At 39.8% G+C, this 18,479-nt stretch overlaps 1 protein-coding gene across 1 annotated transcript in view; it reads right to left on the bottom strand.

The window, feature by feature from the left end:
- Positions 1 to 18,479, bottom strand: part of LOC126343240 (insulin-like growth factor-binding protein-related protein 1) — a 144,204-nt gene that overhangs the window by 9,534 nt on the left and 116,191 nt on the right. The window contains exon 4 of the mRNA XM_050001922.1: positions 10,822 to 10,994. Coding sequence (XP_049857879.1) covers positions 10,822 to 10,994 — 173 coding nt within the window. The remainder of the gene's footprint in view (positions 1 to 10,821; positions 10,995 to 18,479) is intronic.

Here is an 18,479-nt window from a genome sequence, read left to right as displayed (position 1 = left end):
CATCATGCCAAGTGGAACCGCCATAAATTCTGATGCATATGTGATGACACTGAAGAAACTTCAAGCTCGACTGAGTCATGTTTGACCACATCGGCAAAAGCAGGATGTTTTGCTGTTGCACAACAATGCATGGCCTCATGTCAGTCAAAAAACCATGGAAGCAATCACAAAACTCAGATGGACAACACTGAAACATCTGTGTTACTGTCCTGACCTGGCTCCATGTGACTATCATCTCTTTGGGAAACTGAAAGACTCTCTTCATGGAACAAAGATGTTGACTCTCTTGTGCACGGTGCCAAACAGTAGCTCCAACAGGTTGGTCCAGAATTTTACCGTGCGGGTATACAGGCACTGGTTCCAAAATGACGTAAGATGGTTGAGAGGGATGGAAATTTTGTGGAGAAGTGAAAATATTGTTCCTAAAAGATGTATCTACGCACTGTGAAACTTTCAAACATGTAGAATGAAAGATGGATTTTTAAAAAAAATAGTGTGCATTTCTTTTGGAGTGACCCTCATACATAATAATTTCTACTATGTGTTTTGGAAGATTATACATCCATCACTAGGTAGATTTATGTCAGTTAATAATGAGTGGACATATTAGATGTACAGCTTTTAGGTAACTTGTGGCACTGTCTTTCTTTGGTCACTGATGACCAATCCTTGTAGGATCCTAAATGTTCTGTTCTCTCTTTCTGTGTTTAATTTTATGTCTGTGATACGTCTATTAATAAGACACACTGTTTTCTGTTATGAAGGTACGGCTCCTTCCATGTAAGAGGGATGTCATTCATGCCACAACATTTCAGTCTGTTTAGGAGAATTTTGTGATTCAAACCCTTAAAGGTTTTGGCAAAGTCACAGAACATACCAACAAGTTAATTTTTCTTGTTTATCTCAGCCAGCATTTCATTTCTGAGATATTGTATCACTTTCTTTGTGGATAATCCTTCTGGAAAACGAAACTCAGAGGCAGTTCACAACTTTTGCTCATTTAAATAAGTCAATTTTCTATAAAAGACCCCTTTCTCAAGCACTTTTAAGAGGTCTGAAAGGAGTGGATTAAGTCTATAGTTGGAGGAAGTCTGCTTATCACTTGTTTTACAGACGATTCTTTCTATAGCATATTTAAGTCTCATTATAGGTAACCAGGGTTGTCACAAGTTCTGGAAATCAGGGAATATCAGGGAATATAAAATGCGCCAGAGGAATCAGGAAAGTATCAGGGATAATCGAAAAAAATAAAAAAACACTGGAAAAACCTCGTTTTTGTCTCAGTAGATGAAGAGGTTTGTTTACTGAGATATCATACATCATTGCTACCTGGGCACAGCTGAGTATGTGCACCACTTTCCTACTCCCTCATTCCTACTGATTCTCCCCCTCCTACCACTCCCCTCAGCTTGCAGTCAGTGCTGCCACCACTTCCCGCCACTAGCCTAGCACCTACCGACAAGAGGTAGGGAGGCACAAGAAGCGGTTCATTTGGATCTGATTCTCAAAGACTGTAGACGCAGTGGCAAGAGGCAGCAGTCATGTGTGCATGACTTATGTCTGAGTAATTGTGTGAAAGTGTGTGTGCTCTCTTTTTCTGACAAAGGCTGTGGCCAAAATTTTAGTTGTGAGAGTGCGAATCACTTTTCTACATGTCTATATATGGCTCAGTGATCATCTTTATGGTAAGTTACTGTCTATCCTCATTAGTCTCAGACTACATACACAAGTTATCTGTTATGTGGAAGGATCATCGTGGTCTCATTTCATCAACATGCTGTTCATAACTCGTGAATAGAGGCTACATGAATGGACTTACTCAGCAGGCAAAAATGACAGGCCATTTTTGTGGCTCTAATGTATCAGGCCTGCCAATTTGAATCCTGTCTTTCCCCACAAATTTTCAGGCACTGTCCACCAGATCTAGTCTCACCGATCTTCCCACAGACCGGGTCTGTTTGTGTGTAGGGTAATGCAGCAGATTTTCATGGATTATCCATGGACTCAGGACTGTGGTGCTTTTTGGCAGTCCAGAGGCCATGGACAATGGATTTCAGGAACTGCGACTGTCTCACCACAAGTACATTGAACAGTGCAGCATTTTACAAACATTTTATTTATTCTGTATATTTTGGCACTTCAAAAGTAAATCATATATTAGAAAGAATGGAAAATAAGGGAAAAAATTGTGTCAGTTGCTCGCAGCTTGTATGCTATATACTCATACATTTCTCAAAAGAAAAATCACACAATACCTGTGAAATAACAGACATTGGTCCAAACCCTTTATTATATTTGTAGCAAATAAAACTTGCTGTCTCTTGAAAACCACTCACACAAAAGTGGCACATTTCATGTAACCGCTACATTTCTCTCGTTTCCTTGTTAAAATTTACTTTCTTTGGCAAAATAAAGTGGAATTTGCACAATGTCACCTCACTAACATCCCAATGCACTTGCAGTTGTGACAGACTCCTAAAACAGTGGATGTATTGTGTATTGTGTATGTTGTGTATGAATTTAGGCAGATAAACTTCCAGTATTTGCTGAAAGTTAACTTCAAGTACAATTTTTAAATTTCCTACACCTGCACCTAATAAAACCTGTGATATCCCTTGTATACAAAGGATGAAGAAATGTGCTGTAATTATTTTTATATGTCTATATTGTTATATTACTTTAGCACCTGTACATAGTTGTTCCATTTGCTTAGCCCTCCATTCTCAGATGGAAATTACTGGGACTGCTGGTAATTATCAGGACTGCAGCTGTGATAAACACACACTATCATTTAAGACTGAATATAATGCCTGAATCATTTAACTGCTCATTTTATGCATATAGTGTGCTTTCTCACAGCTTACAATTTAATTCGAATGAAAGGGCTGAAAGTATCCCTAATTTGCTGAAAATTACTGAATTTTCACATATTGCAACACCTAATAACAAGGCAAAACATCTGTTTAGTTTTCATTTAATCATAAGATTGTCAGTGATGTAGATATAAAAGCAGTTTTCACAATCTTCAAATTTGTTATTGATTTTAATCTGATCAACAGTTTTCTGTTCATATTAAATTCTTGCGCTTTGATTCATACAATTTGTATCATGACTTTATGCCATCACATATATTTAAAAGGTTTGGTTCCATGGAAAACATGTTTTATCTTTAAAAGCTTTCATGGAAGCAATCAGGTGGTCTTAATAAAAACACAAAATTCAAGGATTCAACATAATGTATGACATTTTGGAGTGATAAACTGTAATTCAATATTGGGTTCTGCCAAAAGAGTTTATTTTAAATGATGATTTCCAAATATGTCACTGTCATACCTTTTAATTGAAAAACAATTTTAGCCAAGTAAAATTTTCTCTACACACTTTAATTCTTTGCCCTGATAAATTTGTATTTTCAAGGATACATCATAGACATACAGATGTGTGTCAATATCTGTTCTGCAATTGAAGAGCACTATTTTTACCTTTACAATGTAATGTTCACCATCTGTGTATTTAAAAATTTAATAAAGCAACTAAAACAGTAAGCTAACAGTAACAGAAGAAAAGTTCTTGAATAAAATATTATAGTCTCGTTTTTTTCTGATTTAGAGACAGTAATTACAGTTGCTGTTAATTCAAAGTTACAGTTAACTTTTTCATAGAAACAGAAATTCTACATCCAAAACTGGCTTTCATTTATGTTACTTTCTTGCCCTTGAGACCACAAATCCTGTAAAGGGGACAATTTACTGTTCATTCAGAACAAGAGGATTAAAAATGTGTTTAGAAATACAAAAGCCCTTACATTTTTTGGCAACTTACATCTTTCCTTATGCTTAAGATCTAAAAATTTGTCAGGTAAAATGCAAAAACTTGTCTGGAAATTAGTGAAATATCAGGGAATTTCACTTGGGAAAACTTCTGGCAACCCTGGTGACATTCATCATGAGAGTGTGTTATAATGTATACACTCCTGGAAATTGAAATAAGAACACCGTGAATTCATTGTCCCAGGAAGGGGAAACTTTATTGACACATTCCTGGGGTCAGATACATCACATGATCACACTGACAGAACCACAGGCACATAGACACAGGCAACAGAGCATGCACAATGTCGGCACTAGTACAGTGTATATTCACCTTTCGCAGCAATGCAGGCTGCTATTCTCCCATGGAGACGATCATAGAGATGCTGGATGTAGTCCTGTGGAACGGCTTGCCATGCCATTTCCACCTGGTGTCTCAGTTGGACCAGCGTTCGTGCTGGACGTGCAGACCGCGTGAGATGACGCTTCATCCAGTCCCAAACATGCTCAATGGAGGACAGATCCGGAGATCTTGCTGGCCAGGGTAGTTGACTTACACCTTCTAGAGCACGTTGGGTGGCACGAGATACATGCGGATGTGCATTGTCCTGTTGGAACAGCAAGTTCCCTTGCCGGTCTAGGAATGGTAGAACGATGGGTTCGATGATGGTTTGGATGTACCGTGCACTATTCAGTGTCCCGTCGACGATCACCAGAGGTGTACGGCCAGTGTATGAGATCGCTCCCCACACCATGATGCCGGGTGTTGGCCCTGTGTGCCTCGGTCGTATGCAGTCCTGATTGTGGCGCTCACCTGCACGGCGCCAAACACGCATACGACCATCATTGGCACCAAGGCAGAAGCGACTCTCATCGCTGAAGACGACACGTCTCCATTCGTCCCTCCATTCACGCTTATCACGACACCACTGGAGGCGGGCTGCACGATGTTGGGGCGTGAGCGGAAGACGGCCTAACGGTGTGTGGGACCGTAGCCCAGCTTCATGGAGACGGTTGCGAATGGTCCTCGCCGATACCCCAGGAGCAACAGTGTCCCTAATTTGCTGGGAAGTGGCGGTGCGGTCCCCTACGGCACTGCGTAGGATCCTACGGTCTTGGCGTGCATCCGTGCGTCGCTGCGGTCCGGTCCCAGGTCGACGGGCACGTGCACCTTCCGCCGACCACTGGCGACAACATCGATGTACTGTGGAGACCTCACGCCCCACGTGTTGAGCAATTCGGCGGTACGTCCACCCGGCCTCCCACATGCCTCGCTCAAAGTCCGTCAACTGCACATACGGTTCACGTCCACGCTGTCGCGGCATGCTACCAGTGTTAAAGACTGCGATGGAGCTCCGTATGCCACGGCAAACTGGCTGACACTGACGGCGGTGGTGCACAAATGCTGCGCAGCTAGCGCCATTTGACAGCCAACACCGCGGTTCCTGGTGTGTCCGCTGTGCCGTGCGTGTGATCATTGCTTGTACAGCCCTCTCGCAGTGTCCGGAGCAAGTATGGTGGGTCTGACACACCGGTGTCAATATGTTCTTTTTACCATTTCCAGGAGTGTAGTTCTTAGAACTGCATGATGGGTTGCTGAAGCAGCTGCATACATCGGATGATGATTCAAAGAAATCAAAATTAGTTATATTGTTAAAATATACAACTGAGGCTGGAAAATAAATTATATAAATATTGTTTTTTATTACTAAGTCAGCCAGGAAATATGCCCCAAATTATTGATTGGTTACAAAAATAGATGAAGGGTGATTCTGTTAAGTCAGCACAAGATTTTAATATTCTGTTAGAAACACCACTGTAGTTGGTAGAGTGTTACAGTATAATGTCCCGATAACTTTTGTAATCCTCTCAAGGTTTTCATTACTGAAACTAACATCTGTTGGTGATCCCTGCAGTATCTCCACAAATAAATGTGGTGTCTATGTATTTGGTTATTTATTAATGTGTGCAATGTTTGCTGCAACTTTCAGGAAGTAATCACTGAACTTTGTGGCCAATGATTTGAAAATGTCATAATTTTTGCCAGGTCTATTCTCTGTGACTCAGTTTCATATGGGACACTTTTTTTGTTTGTAGATTATTTAATAATGCTCCAGGCAGTTTCTACCTTATTCTTTGAGGAAAGGTTTGCACAGGGCATGTGTTGTATTTGCTTAATTACTGGGTTACACAATACTTGTTGTAATGAAGCTTGATTATAGCTTGTTCTCTGAATTAGGTAGAGTTCTCTCTTACAATCATAAGATACTTCAGTTCCAGGCGTTAAACAATAGCAACTCCAGGTAGGAATATCAACACTGTAGGAAAAGACAGTTTGCTACTTACCATAAAGAAGACATGTCAAGTTGCAGACAGGCACAATTAAGACACTCACATAAAGCTTTCAGCCACAGCCTTTGTCAGTAAAAGAGAGACACACACACGCCACTCTCTCTCTCTCTCTCTCTCTCTCTCTCTCTCTCTCTCTCTCACACACACACACACACATACACACACACACACACACACACACACACAAAAGAAAGCACACCCCACACCCACACATGACCGCCAACCCCAGCATCTCGGGCTGGCCTGAGAGGCTGGAGTTGGCACTCATGTCTGCCTGTGTGTGTGTGTGTGTGTGTGTGTGTGTGTGTGTGTGTGTGTGTGTGTGTGTGTGTGTGTGTGTGCACATGCACTTGAATTATGTGTGTGTGTGTCTCTCTCTTTTACTGATGAAGTCTGGGACCAAAAGCTTTATATGAGTGTCTTTTAATTGTGCCAGTCTGCAACCTGACATGTCTTCTATACTGCAATTAGCGATCTATCTTTTCCTACATCGTTAAGTGCAGAAGTCAATCATCCTTTATCATTCTTGTATATCAACTATATCCTTACATACTGCTGCAGCAGACTAAAGCAAAGTTAAATATATGTGGGAACTCTGCGACAATAAACAATATCAATAGCAGTCAACTGAGACCATGCATAATCTCTGACAGACAGTTCATGCAGTGGCTTCAAGCAGTGCAGATGTACCTCTGTTGTACCAACTTTGTGAAAGTGTGATGACCTACAATGACCATGTTTGCTTTCAGTTTGCGACATCTACGATTATTGCACACTTCAATGCTGTCATCATCCCATGATTGTGCTACACATTTCACACATCCAGACAGCAGTTCCCAAGTTAAGGTATCTGTGGTCATGGACAGACCCCCCCCAGGCATCTCAGATTATCCACAGAGGTAGTAACATATTTCACAATGGTGCTCAGGCAGTGAACAACGAAGTGCATCATACAACCTACTCTGTGATATCACAATAGATTCTGCTAAACTTACAAACTGGGCTACTTCAAAGCCACATCAATCCAATGGTCAGATTTGCATTCGTTCACTTTGGCTGAGAGGTCACCTGCAATGCAAACAAGATCATCTGCTCCAGGCTTGAGGCAGCCGGCAGCATTGTCTTCCACTCACCTACTATGCATCAAGTTGTGCCACTTATGATGTCTAATTGCACACCTGTTCTTGGTCTATGAACATTACAGTGACAACCTACAGGACAGGGTACACATCTTCAGCTGCCACCTTTTTGGCTGGATCAGTGAAGCCTGTGGTTTGCCACTGTGTAAAGCATTTTTCCTGCAAGTTATGTCATCAGTGACAACATGAAATTCTTCACAGTGCTTTGTCATTTGTTAATACAATCAGTAAAGTTTATATTTATGCTGTATGTACTTAAGAATGCCACTCAAACATAGCAGTGCTTTATCGATAGTGTACTATTCAAGTTCCCATTCCATTATGTATAACCTGATGATACCCCTATTTTTCACCAGATGAGGATTCCCATAACATGCATCTATAACAAATTTGTGGTGTGCTGTCTGACTGCCATGTTGTGATCAGTGAAAAAAGAAATACCAACTCCGATAAAAGGAAGTGTCAACCTCAGCCACACAGTAAACGCCTCTGGCATTTTCCCTATGCCACAGCACACAGAGACCAATCAACAACTGCCACTCCCGCAGGACTACCAGGAACTATGTCAGTTTTTATACATGATAATTTTTTATTGACAGCACCTTATGCATGTAACTTCTTCAGGAGCCTCTCACTCAAGCCCTTGTCGGCAAGAGCACTATGAGCAAACTTAAACTCACATAGACATCAGAGATGCAATCTGCTTTCGGATATATTAAAGACTGTCTCCTCCAAGCCATTCATTTGGTGCACCCTCTCCATAACCATGGACATGAGTGACTTCTCTGTTGGCACAGTTCTGCAGCAAGAAGTGGGGGTTTCAAATGATCACTCTGTTTTCCTCATGCAAACTTTCAGTTCCATAGTGCAAGTGGCCAGCATATGATTAAAAGCTACTGTCAGTTTAAGAAGCAGCATGTTAATTCTGGTAAGACATTAATGCCCTTTGATTATTTATACAGACCACCAACTGCTCACAGACTCTATCTGAAATTCACCAAAGAACTCTTGCTCCTGACTGTTTTGGCACTTAGATTAAGTTGCATAGTTCACTACCAATGTCTGTCATTGAACGGTGTGGAAAACATCATGGCAGATTAGCTCTTGCAAAATGCCACTTCATCCCACTTTGACTATGAACAGTTTGAGGAAATGCAACAGCAAGACCAACAGTTACAGGCTCTTCTTCACAACTTGCCCATGAATCTGCGCATCAAACTTCAGCTTATTCCTGGTGCAACCCGTCCCATCACTTGTGACATTGCACAGTAACAGCCATTCCCGCTTGTTCCTTGACCATTTCACCATGCCACCTTCAACCAATTACATCACTTGGCATGACCCAGCATGCACCTGACTTCATTCCTGGTGCCAGACTATTTTGTATGGCCTAATGTGAAGGACTGTAAGCTCTGGACTCATACGTGCATTCTGTGCCAAAGGAGCAAGGTACCACACCATGCTCAGCCACCACTGGTTTGCTTTGAAGTCCCAAAAGAATGTTTATGGCATTACATGTCTATCTTGTAGGGCCACTGCCCACCTCTGACAGCTATTGGTACATCCTGTTGGAGATCAAGCACATCACTCAATGAGTAGAAGTTGTACCACTTATATTATGGCTAAATCCACAGCCATAACTTTTTTAAACACGTGGATTTCATGCTTCAGTTGCCTCATATACATTATGACCGACCAGGGTCAGCACTCTGAATCGGCTCCATTCCTTGATTTGTGCAACCTGCTCAGCAGCAGTCAATTTAGAATGACAGTGTGTCATCCACAGAGTAACAGGCTCATCAAGCAGTGGCATTACACATTAAAGGTGGCTCTAATATGCCATATCACACTCTGGACAGAGGCTCACCATGGGTACTTCTGGGAGTGTGTGCAGACCATAAATGTGACCTTTGTTCACAGAAATTTTGTATGGTGTAGTGCTCTCCCTGAATGGTGACTTTGTGTTCCAAAACCTTTGACTCCTGATCTGCTTTGCCTGGCTTCATGAGTAAAATGCTGCATCGCCCAGCTCCGCATTTCTACCCTTTTCCTTACACAACACCTGAAGTATTCCCCCACATGACTCTAAAAGATTATGAGTTTGTGATGTTGTGTAATGATACAATCTGACCAGCATTGCAGCCCCCATTCTCAGGTCCACACAAGATACTTTGATGGGAAGACTGTGCCTTTGACATACTGTTACATAGGAAACCTACAACAGCTATTGTCGGTCACCTTAAGCCAGTGGGATTGTACAAGAAGCTTTACCTGGAAATGATCCCTGATAATCTCACTCTGCTGCTCTGTTAGGTGGTCTGGTGATGGATGTACCACTGACTTTTCAGTTGTGCCTCAATGTCCATGACTTTCTTCCTGAAGGCCTTGACATCAGATTGATCTATAATGACATCCTAATGGAGAAGCAGCATGTAGATTGCAGATGGCTCTATTACATGTTGCTTGACGGAAACCTTTAAGATACCACATGAGATTACTACCGCCACACTCACCTTCTGCTTCTTTGCTATGGTCTTCTCACCATTATGCTTCCCCACCTGCCCTCTTCTGATCATGCACCCGCACCAGTGCCATCTCTCCCCACTGACCTCTCCACTACCCCTCCAAACTTTGATATCACAACACAGTCATGCTTCAACTAGCCTCACCATGTACCAGCACAGCTTCATGACTACCACCTGTATGCTGTTTGGAATACACTGCCTCCCCTCCCCAAACCAACTCGCAGAGATGACAATACACCTGTCCTGCCACACAGTGCCCTGATGACCTGTCTACTGCCATTCTGTCTCTTCGCCTCTAAACTCTACATATCTATGCTCACAGTCCTCTGCACTATGGGGAGAGGGAGATTTTGTAGGAACTCTGTGATGATAAATAATAGCACTGGTGGTCAACTGAGACCATGCACAAGTTATTTGTGTCAGACAGTTCATATAGTAGCTTCAAGCAGTGCAGATGTATCCATGTTGTACCATCTTTGTGAGAATAACATGTGCACTTATACAGATATGGACCATGTTATTACGTACTCTACAGACCTACTATAGTAGAGCACTACACATATAAATTACCTCTAGATAAGATGTTATGTCCCATAGTGCTCAGAGCCATACCTCTAGATATTCAAAAACAAGAACCATTTCCCTGTATTATAGTGGCTTGGAAATGATGATTGATAGTTTTCAGAATGAAATAATGTTACCCAAATGCAGTCAACATGATCAGTCCCTCAAATATCACATCTGGTACTTGAATTCATGGTAGTACCAAAACATTAGCTGTCTACAACTATAAGCTCAAACCATCCTGTCATTTCACAGGTGTATTACATGTGGCATTATTATACCTTAACATCTTCACAGTGTGTATAGTACTGAGTTTAATACACAATTTTATTCTATGAAGTGACCAATGCAACTAAGACATCTGTGTTACTTTGCATTTCAGACTTCTAATGAGCTCAAAACTACTTCCACAGCTGATATATATTTACTCACCTATCCATGAATTGTAACTTTTGCTGAAGCACTGGCCATTCCTTCAGAATTGACTGCAATGCAGGTGTATGTCCCAGCATCTGATTTACGTAGATCAACAATTTGCACCCATGATGTTTCCATGTAAGATTCTGGACCACCACGTACTTGTACTGCTACATACAGGTCATCACCTATAATTTAAGGATTTTTGTAAAAAAAGGAAGATCCAAAAATTAAATTATAACAAAAGGAAACTAGAAAATAAATATCAGACTAAGGTGACAACAACCTGATAGTCATGTACAAAAGGTGGTCTATCCTCAGTTTTTGTAATACAGAGTTCCTTTGATAAAAAAGGATTGGAGATAATGAAATTTTAGTACTATCCACAGAAGTCACTGAGAACTACAGGTCAAAGAATAAATAAAGAAATAGTATGAGACATTAATTAATCAGGTGATTTCAGAAAACAATCAAGTTACAAAATAACGAAAAGTTAAAAGTGATGATAACTAAATCAGAGATAGCAGAAGAGACTTCGGGATTCAAATAACAGTTCATTCAAAAATGGACACAGATGAAGAAAAGAACAACAGTCATATAATAAAATAACAAAAGGAAACAACAGGAAAGAAAATACAGCAATAAATATTATAAGTCATTCATTGTGTTACACTGATCTGACTGTGAAGGAAACCTTTCTAGGATGTAGAAAAAGTCAGAGAATTCATAAACAAAGCGAAGCTGATTTATAAAATCAGCATTACTAATTAACTATTTTTAAATTGTTATGAACTATTTATTCTTACTCAACCTAAATTTAAACAGGAAAAAGAAAGCTTAAGTTGTACTAGTACTGATTGAAAGAGATATTTTTCTTAAATCTTATAAGCTGGTTAATTAATTCATTTATCAGAAAACTGAAGTAGAGGAAGTGAAGTAAAGAAACACTAAAATATAGTTCAGAAGCAGAATGAAAATTAAGGTTCAACACAGTGGCATTTCGTTAACAAATCTGGGGGCATGCTGTTCTCTTGATCAGCAAACTGAAGGGGGAGGGAGGGAGGGGGGCAGGGAGATTTCCAGAGGAGACGCATAGAGTGAGGTGGCATAGCAGTTAGCATTCTGGTCCAGAATTTGGGAGGATGATGGTTCAAGTCCATGTCCAGCCATTCAGGTTTAGGTTTTCTCTCATTTTCCCAAATCTCTCAGGGCAGGTGCTGGAATGGTCCCTTTGAAAGCACATGGATGATTTCCTACCCCATTCTAGAAACATTCTTAACTTGTGCTCATTCTCTAATGACCTTGATATTGACAGGACATTAAACCCTAATCTTCCTTCCAGGGGACAGTCTGTAAAAGTTATGCTGAGCTCCTCTCAGTAGGGTTTGTGGGGAGAGAGGAAGAAGCATAGTGATTTCTACAGGAAGGGCACTGCTGGGTGTGGGGGGTGGGGTGGGGGTGGGGGAGACAATCACTCCCCTACAATGATTAGAAGAAACTGTAAAAAAAACTGGGTTTCTTAACAAATTATGTTTTGGACAGTGAGCTTGTTCTGTGGCTTTTTTTTTCTTTTTTTCAATTTTCAGTAACTATTTCATAAACCAGATTAGCCTGTTTGGCTACTAGGTATGGACAATAAGTCACACGCTCTTCTATGAGTAAGGCTTTATAAGGTTGAAGTTCTGACAGTTCAGCTGTATTAGTCATGATGCACCTCATGCCCCAATTGTTATCTCTATTATCCCTGCAGCCTCTGCAATGATTTGCAAGTACTTTGCAATGACATTGCAACTTCTCCTTGCTTCAACAGTGCCTCTTAATCCATTATCATGTGGTAATTATTTATGAATTCCAGTTAACTTGATTGCTATTTTGTGCATTAGCCATAACGTTGACAAAATTATTTTTGAAATAAAATTTATTATGAGAATGTTGTAACTACCAATTTTGTTTGTCTGTCACTTCCTAGTTCAGCAGCAATAGTGTGCACAGCCTGCCAGCTTTGCTTCCTGTTGGAACTAATCACTATACAGGGCAGAGTTCCAGGCTCTGCTGGCCACTTGTATATTGTTAATTATAGTGTACCTTGCCCTCCATATGTGTACTGTTCAAACAATAAATTACAGTGTTGTTGGGTTAGAACAGAACTATCAGCACTTTTTAAATGTAAATTATTAGTAAGATTGTTTAGTTATATTTTTAAAGTTAACTTTCTTTTAAGTAAGTTTTCTAATAGCAAAAACAGTTTTATTTCATTTAGTTGAAAAAAATACCAAATAATAAATTCTTTTATCAAATAACCCCATTTAAAGAAAGAAGTTAAAAGCATACACTTTAAGAACTGGCATCTACCATTAAAATGAGGATTGTGTTGCAGAAGGATGGTGAAAGAAATTGCTCATCCCCTTCAAAGTGCCCAGTCTGACATTAGAAAATCACAGAAAACCTAGATCTGGATGGCCAAATGAAGATGTGATCACATTCCTCCCCACTATGAATCCAGTGTCTTACCACTGCACCACTCATTCACTGTGAAGTGGTACAGTACCTCTTTCAAATCCATGCTAATGGAACAGAAGCATTAATCTTATGTACAAATACTCAACACTTCTCACACATGTAAATCCATGGTTTTTTATAGATTGTAACAGTACAAATATATTCTTTCAGATGTTTTAGTATCAAATTATCCTTTCTTCCTTGCTTCCAAGTTTACTTTATTATAGTCTAATACATCAGCTTCCAGTATGGTAGCAGTGAAAACATTGGCAAAAATCATGAAGTAATTAATTTGAACATCACACCTGTGTGAGTTTACTCCTTTTATCCACTAAATTTTAATACATATTTCTCTCACACAGAAAATGACATCCAACTAATAACGGAAAATCTCATATAAAGATGTGAAACAATTACTAACAAAGAGATAGAGGGGCTGGCCAGTACTTACCTCAGCTCAGTACAGCCGATAGGAACACAAAAACAACCAAAAATTTAAGTTCCTAGATTTTGGAATAACTGTTCCTTTATCAGGGAGAAGAGAGGGGAAAGAAAGGGAAGAAGAGAAAGTGGATTTAGTTACTCACAACCCAGGTTATGAAGCAACAGGGAAAGGAAAACAGGGAGGGTAGCAAGGATGGAGGCATGGTTGTCAGAGGGAAGCCAAAGATATTCTACTGTAGGTACTGTGTCAGCTTCAAACCAAAGAGGATGCATACAGAAGTAAAGAGGTGTATAGTATAAAGATGTGGGATGAAAAGGTGCATGAATGGCTAAAGAGGAAAGGGAAAGAGGAGAAGTCTGAAAAGTAAATGGGAGTGAGGTTGTTTAACGTAGGTTCAGTCCAGGGGGATGGCGGGATGAAAGTATGTGCTGGAGTGCAAGTTCCTTTTTTCCATGTAACTTATACAGAATATAATTCAGTATTAGCTCCTTCTAGAATTTATAAAAATACTTTTCATATACACAAAACAAGTATTGTACTGCTGGAATGGAATATCATATGGGTGGTGGGGTATAACTACGACCTAATGACCTAAACGGACATTTACTGTTAGCAGCACTTGCAGTTTAAAATCATGTTCAATAGACCCTATCAAGGAGGAGAATCTTCATGTATGTGGAGTCAAGATATACATTAACAAAAGACAAAGACATCATTAATATTTAATCTATATACTGTATTAACAACATATTATCACTACACTTCGTAATGCTGTTCACACTAATGCCACCTAAAGAAACCAGGTAAATTAGAAAGGAAGCTCCTACTGTGGAAACAGCTGCTGGCTTCTGAGTTTTATAACATAGTTTCTGTTTACCTGCCATTGGTATGTTAATATTCACTTAATTACAACGGTATCTTACAAACAAAATATTTTTTGCATGCATATATACTGAGGCTTATTTATAGTATGCTACTGCTTGTCATTCATCTTTATAAAACAAACATGGCTGATTGTCATATAGCCTACAGAACCTTTCAGTCCTTGAACCCGCATATTCAGATAATTTGTAAAAATAATGAGTAGTAAGTTATGTTTTTAATATTCTTTTGTGTTGCTAAGAATTACTAATTTCTTGCTTTATGTTAGATAGGATCTTATCGAATGTCTTACCACTAGACTGCATAACTCCATTGAAAATAGTCTGCTGTAATACAAAATGAGGAGATTCTCCACATAATCAGTAGAAAGGAATAGATGGGAAGCTACAAGAAGTGACTAGGTGATAGGATATGTATTAAAACAGTGGGGAGCAATTTCCATGGTACTAGACCAGGACTGGCCACAGCATGGAAAATTTCACACATGCACAATATACAGACCACAGGCAGGCCATTTGTTGCCCTGCCTTGGCTTCTCTCGTTTCTTCCTGGAAGTAGTCATTAGAGCACGACATTTCATTTGGTATTTTGGTGTGACATTTTTCAGCCAACATGACTCTCTTCAGGTCACAGTACTGTTTGTTCATCATATGACAAACATTATGTATGATTAATTGATGATGGCATCCTCTTGGGTAAAATATTCTGGAGGTAAAATAGTCCCCCATTCGGATCTCCGGGCAGGGACTACTCAAGAGGATGTCGTTATCAGGAGAAAGAAAACTGGCGTTCTACGGATCGGAGCGTGGAATGTCAGATCCCTTAATCGGGCCAGTAGGTTAGAAAATTTAAAAAGGGAAATGGATAGGTTAAAGTTAGATATAGTGGGAATTAGTGAGGTTCGGTGGCAGGAGGAACAAGACTTCTGGTCAGGTGACTACAGGGTTATAAACACAAAATCAAATAGGGGTAATGCAGGAGTAGGTTTAATAATGAATAGGAAAATAGGAATGCAGGTAAGCTACTACAAACAGCATAGTGAACGCATTATTGTGGCCAAGATAGATACGAAGCCCACGCCTACTACAGTAGTACAAGTTTATATATAGCTCTGCAGATGACGAAGAAATTGAAGAAATGTATGATGAAATAAAAGAAATTATTCAGATAGTGAAGGGAGACGAAAATTTAATAGTCATGGGTGACTGGAATTCGAGTGTAGGAAAAGGGAGAGAAGGAAACATAGTAGATGAATATGGATTGGGGCTAAGAAATGAAAGAGGAAGCCGCCTAGTAGAATCTTGCATAGATCACAACTTAATCATAGCTAACACTTGGTTCAAGAATCATGAAAGAAGGTTGTATACATGGAAGAATCCTGGAGATACTAGAAGGTATCAGATAGATTATATAATGGTAAGACAGAGATTTAGGAACCAGGTTTTAAATTGTAAGAAATTTCCAGGGGTAGATGTGGACTCTGACCACAATATATTGGTTATGACCTGTCGATTAAAACTGAAGAAACTGCAAAAAGGTGGGAAATTAAGTAGATGGGACCTGGATAAACTGAAAGAACCAGAGGTTGTACAGAGTTTCAGGGAGAGCATAAGGGAACAATTGACAGGAATAGGGGAAAGAAATACAGTAGAAGAAGTATGGGTAGCTTTGAGGGATGAAGTAGTGAAAGCAGCAGAGAATCAAGTAGGTAGAAGGATGAGGGCTAGTAGAAATCCTTGGGTAACAGAAGAAATATTGAATTTAATTGATGAAAGGAGAAAATATAAAAATGCAGTAAATGAAGCAGGCAAAAAGGAATACAATTGTCTAAAAAATGAGATCGACAGGAAGTGCAAAATGGCTAAGCAGGGATGGCTAAAGGACAAATGTAAGGATGTAGAGGCTTATCTCACTAGGGGTAAGATAGATACTGCCTACAGAAAAATTAAAGAGACCTTTGGAGATAAGAGAACCACTTGTATGAACATCAAGAGCTCAGATGAAACCCAGTTCTGCCTGCATCTCTTGGTCGTGCGGTAGCATATTCGCTTCACTGAGTGCTATGCCATACAGCCTATTGCTTGGCTTTTGAGCTGAATTCTTAGCTACCCCTGTACTTGATGGAGATATAAAACATGGGAGACAGAAATTCAAATACATTCAACAAATTACTGTTGAATGTAAGTGCTGCTCTCAGATGTAGATATTAGCACAGTGGAGGAAATCATGGTGAGCCACATTAGATCAGTCATAAGACTGAACAGGACTACCTTTTATTGTACCTTTCCAGGCTTGGGTCACACAAACCAATATTATTTCTTTTAATCCTCATCAGATTTGCATACGATTCCACTCTGTATTTCTCAGAGCATGCTTTACGTATACAATTTTTTTTTTTTTTTTTCATAGGACTTCACAGTTTTTACTTCAACTACAGGATAACATGTCTTTGAGTGGTACAGTTTGTGGTAACTCTGGTACCACATAAACATCCGCTTCTTTGTTTGATATTAAATACGAGGTTGGCCTGCAGGGTGTTTGTAATTCTATCAAACATATTTTCAATAACCCATGATCTAGTGGTGACACTCTTGACTAGAAAAAAAATGTCCTGGGTCCTAACCCAAGCACTGCTTAAATTATGAGTAATGGCATGATAGAACAGTTCTCATCAGCAATTAGAGCCAAGGACTTCTGGCATGTGAAGTCACCCCTGTTCTGTCTACAGCCTTCTCAAATAGGGCAGAGGAGCAGGGCAATTTCTTGCCCTTGGGATGGGACACTGCCCCTAAAAGGTGAAAGAATCACCAATTATCAATAAAATGAATACTCAGAAGGCACTGTAAATCACTGCATTAAAGGCACATAATGTGTATCCACAGGATATGTTGCGTGTAACTGAAAACGTGTCATGATGATCTCTCCATTGGCAAAAGATTCCAGATAAGTCCCCAATCTGGATCTCTGGGAAGGGCCTGCCAAGATACATCTCTAAAAAAAGACAGTCACACATGTTGGACTGACAAAAACAGGTACAAGGCAGATAACTGAGAAGAAATCCTGGGAAACAGAAGGAAAACTTTTTCTGACCTGCAAAGGAAGGAAGTACAAAAATGTTCAGGGAAAGACAGGAATACAGCAATATAAGCTCCTTAGGAATGAAATAAATAGTAAGAGCAGGGCAGCCAAGGCGAAATGGTTGCAGGAAAGACATGGAGAAATTGAAAAAGCAAGGACTGGCTCAACACATAGAAAACTCAGAACACCCTTTGGAAAAATTAAGAACAAAACCGATAATATTAAGAATGCAGTGAAAATTACATTGTTAGTCACATAGGAGAATGGGTGGAAAGAGTAAATTGAAGGCTTCTATGAGGAGAAGAGCTTGTCTGATGATGTTATAGAAGAAGAAATTGGAGTATATATGGAAGACATAAGGTTTCCAGTATTAGAGTCAGAATTTAAAAGAGCTCTGGAAGACTTGAGATCAAATAAGCCAGAAATGATAGATAACATCTATCAGAATTTCTAAACTGAACGGGGGAAGTGAGAACTGAACAACTATTCAAGCTGCTATGTAGAATACACAAGACTGGCAATATATGATTAGACTTTTGGAAAAATGCCATCTACACAATTCTGAAGATAACAAGGACAGATAAGTGTGGTAGTATCGCACAATCAGTTTAACAGCTCATGCATTCAAGTTGCTGACAAGAATAATATACAGAAGAATGGAACTATTAGATGATGATCAGTTTGGCTTTAGGAAAGGTAAAGGTGCCAGGGAGACAGTTCTCACATTGCACTTGATTAACAAGAGGAAGACTAAAAGAAAATCAAGACA

The sequence above is a fragment of the Schistocerca gregaria genome, chromosome 1 (assembly GCF_023897955.1).
Source record: "Schistocerca gregaria isolate iqSchGreg1 chromosome 1, iqSchGreg1.2, whole genome shotgun sequence".
Classification (NCBI taxonomy): domain Eukaryota; kingdom Metazoa; phylum Arthropoda; class Insecta; order Orthoptera; family Acrididae; genus Schistocerca; species Schistocerca gregaria.
This window is presented reverse-complemented; position numbering and strand designations above follow the sequence as displayed.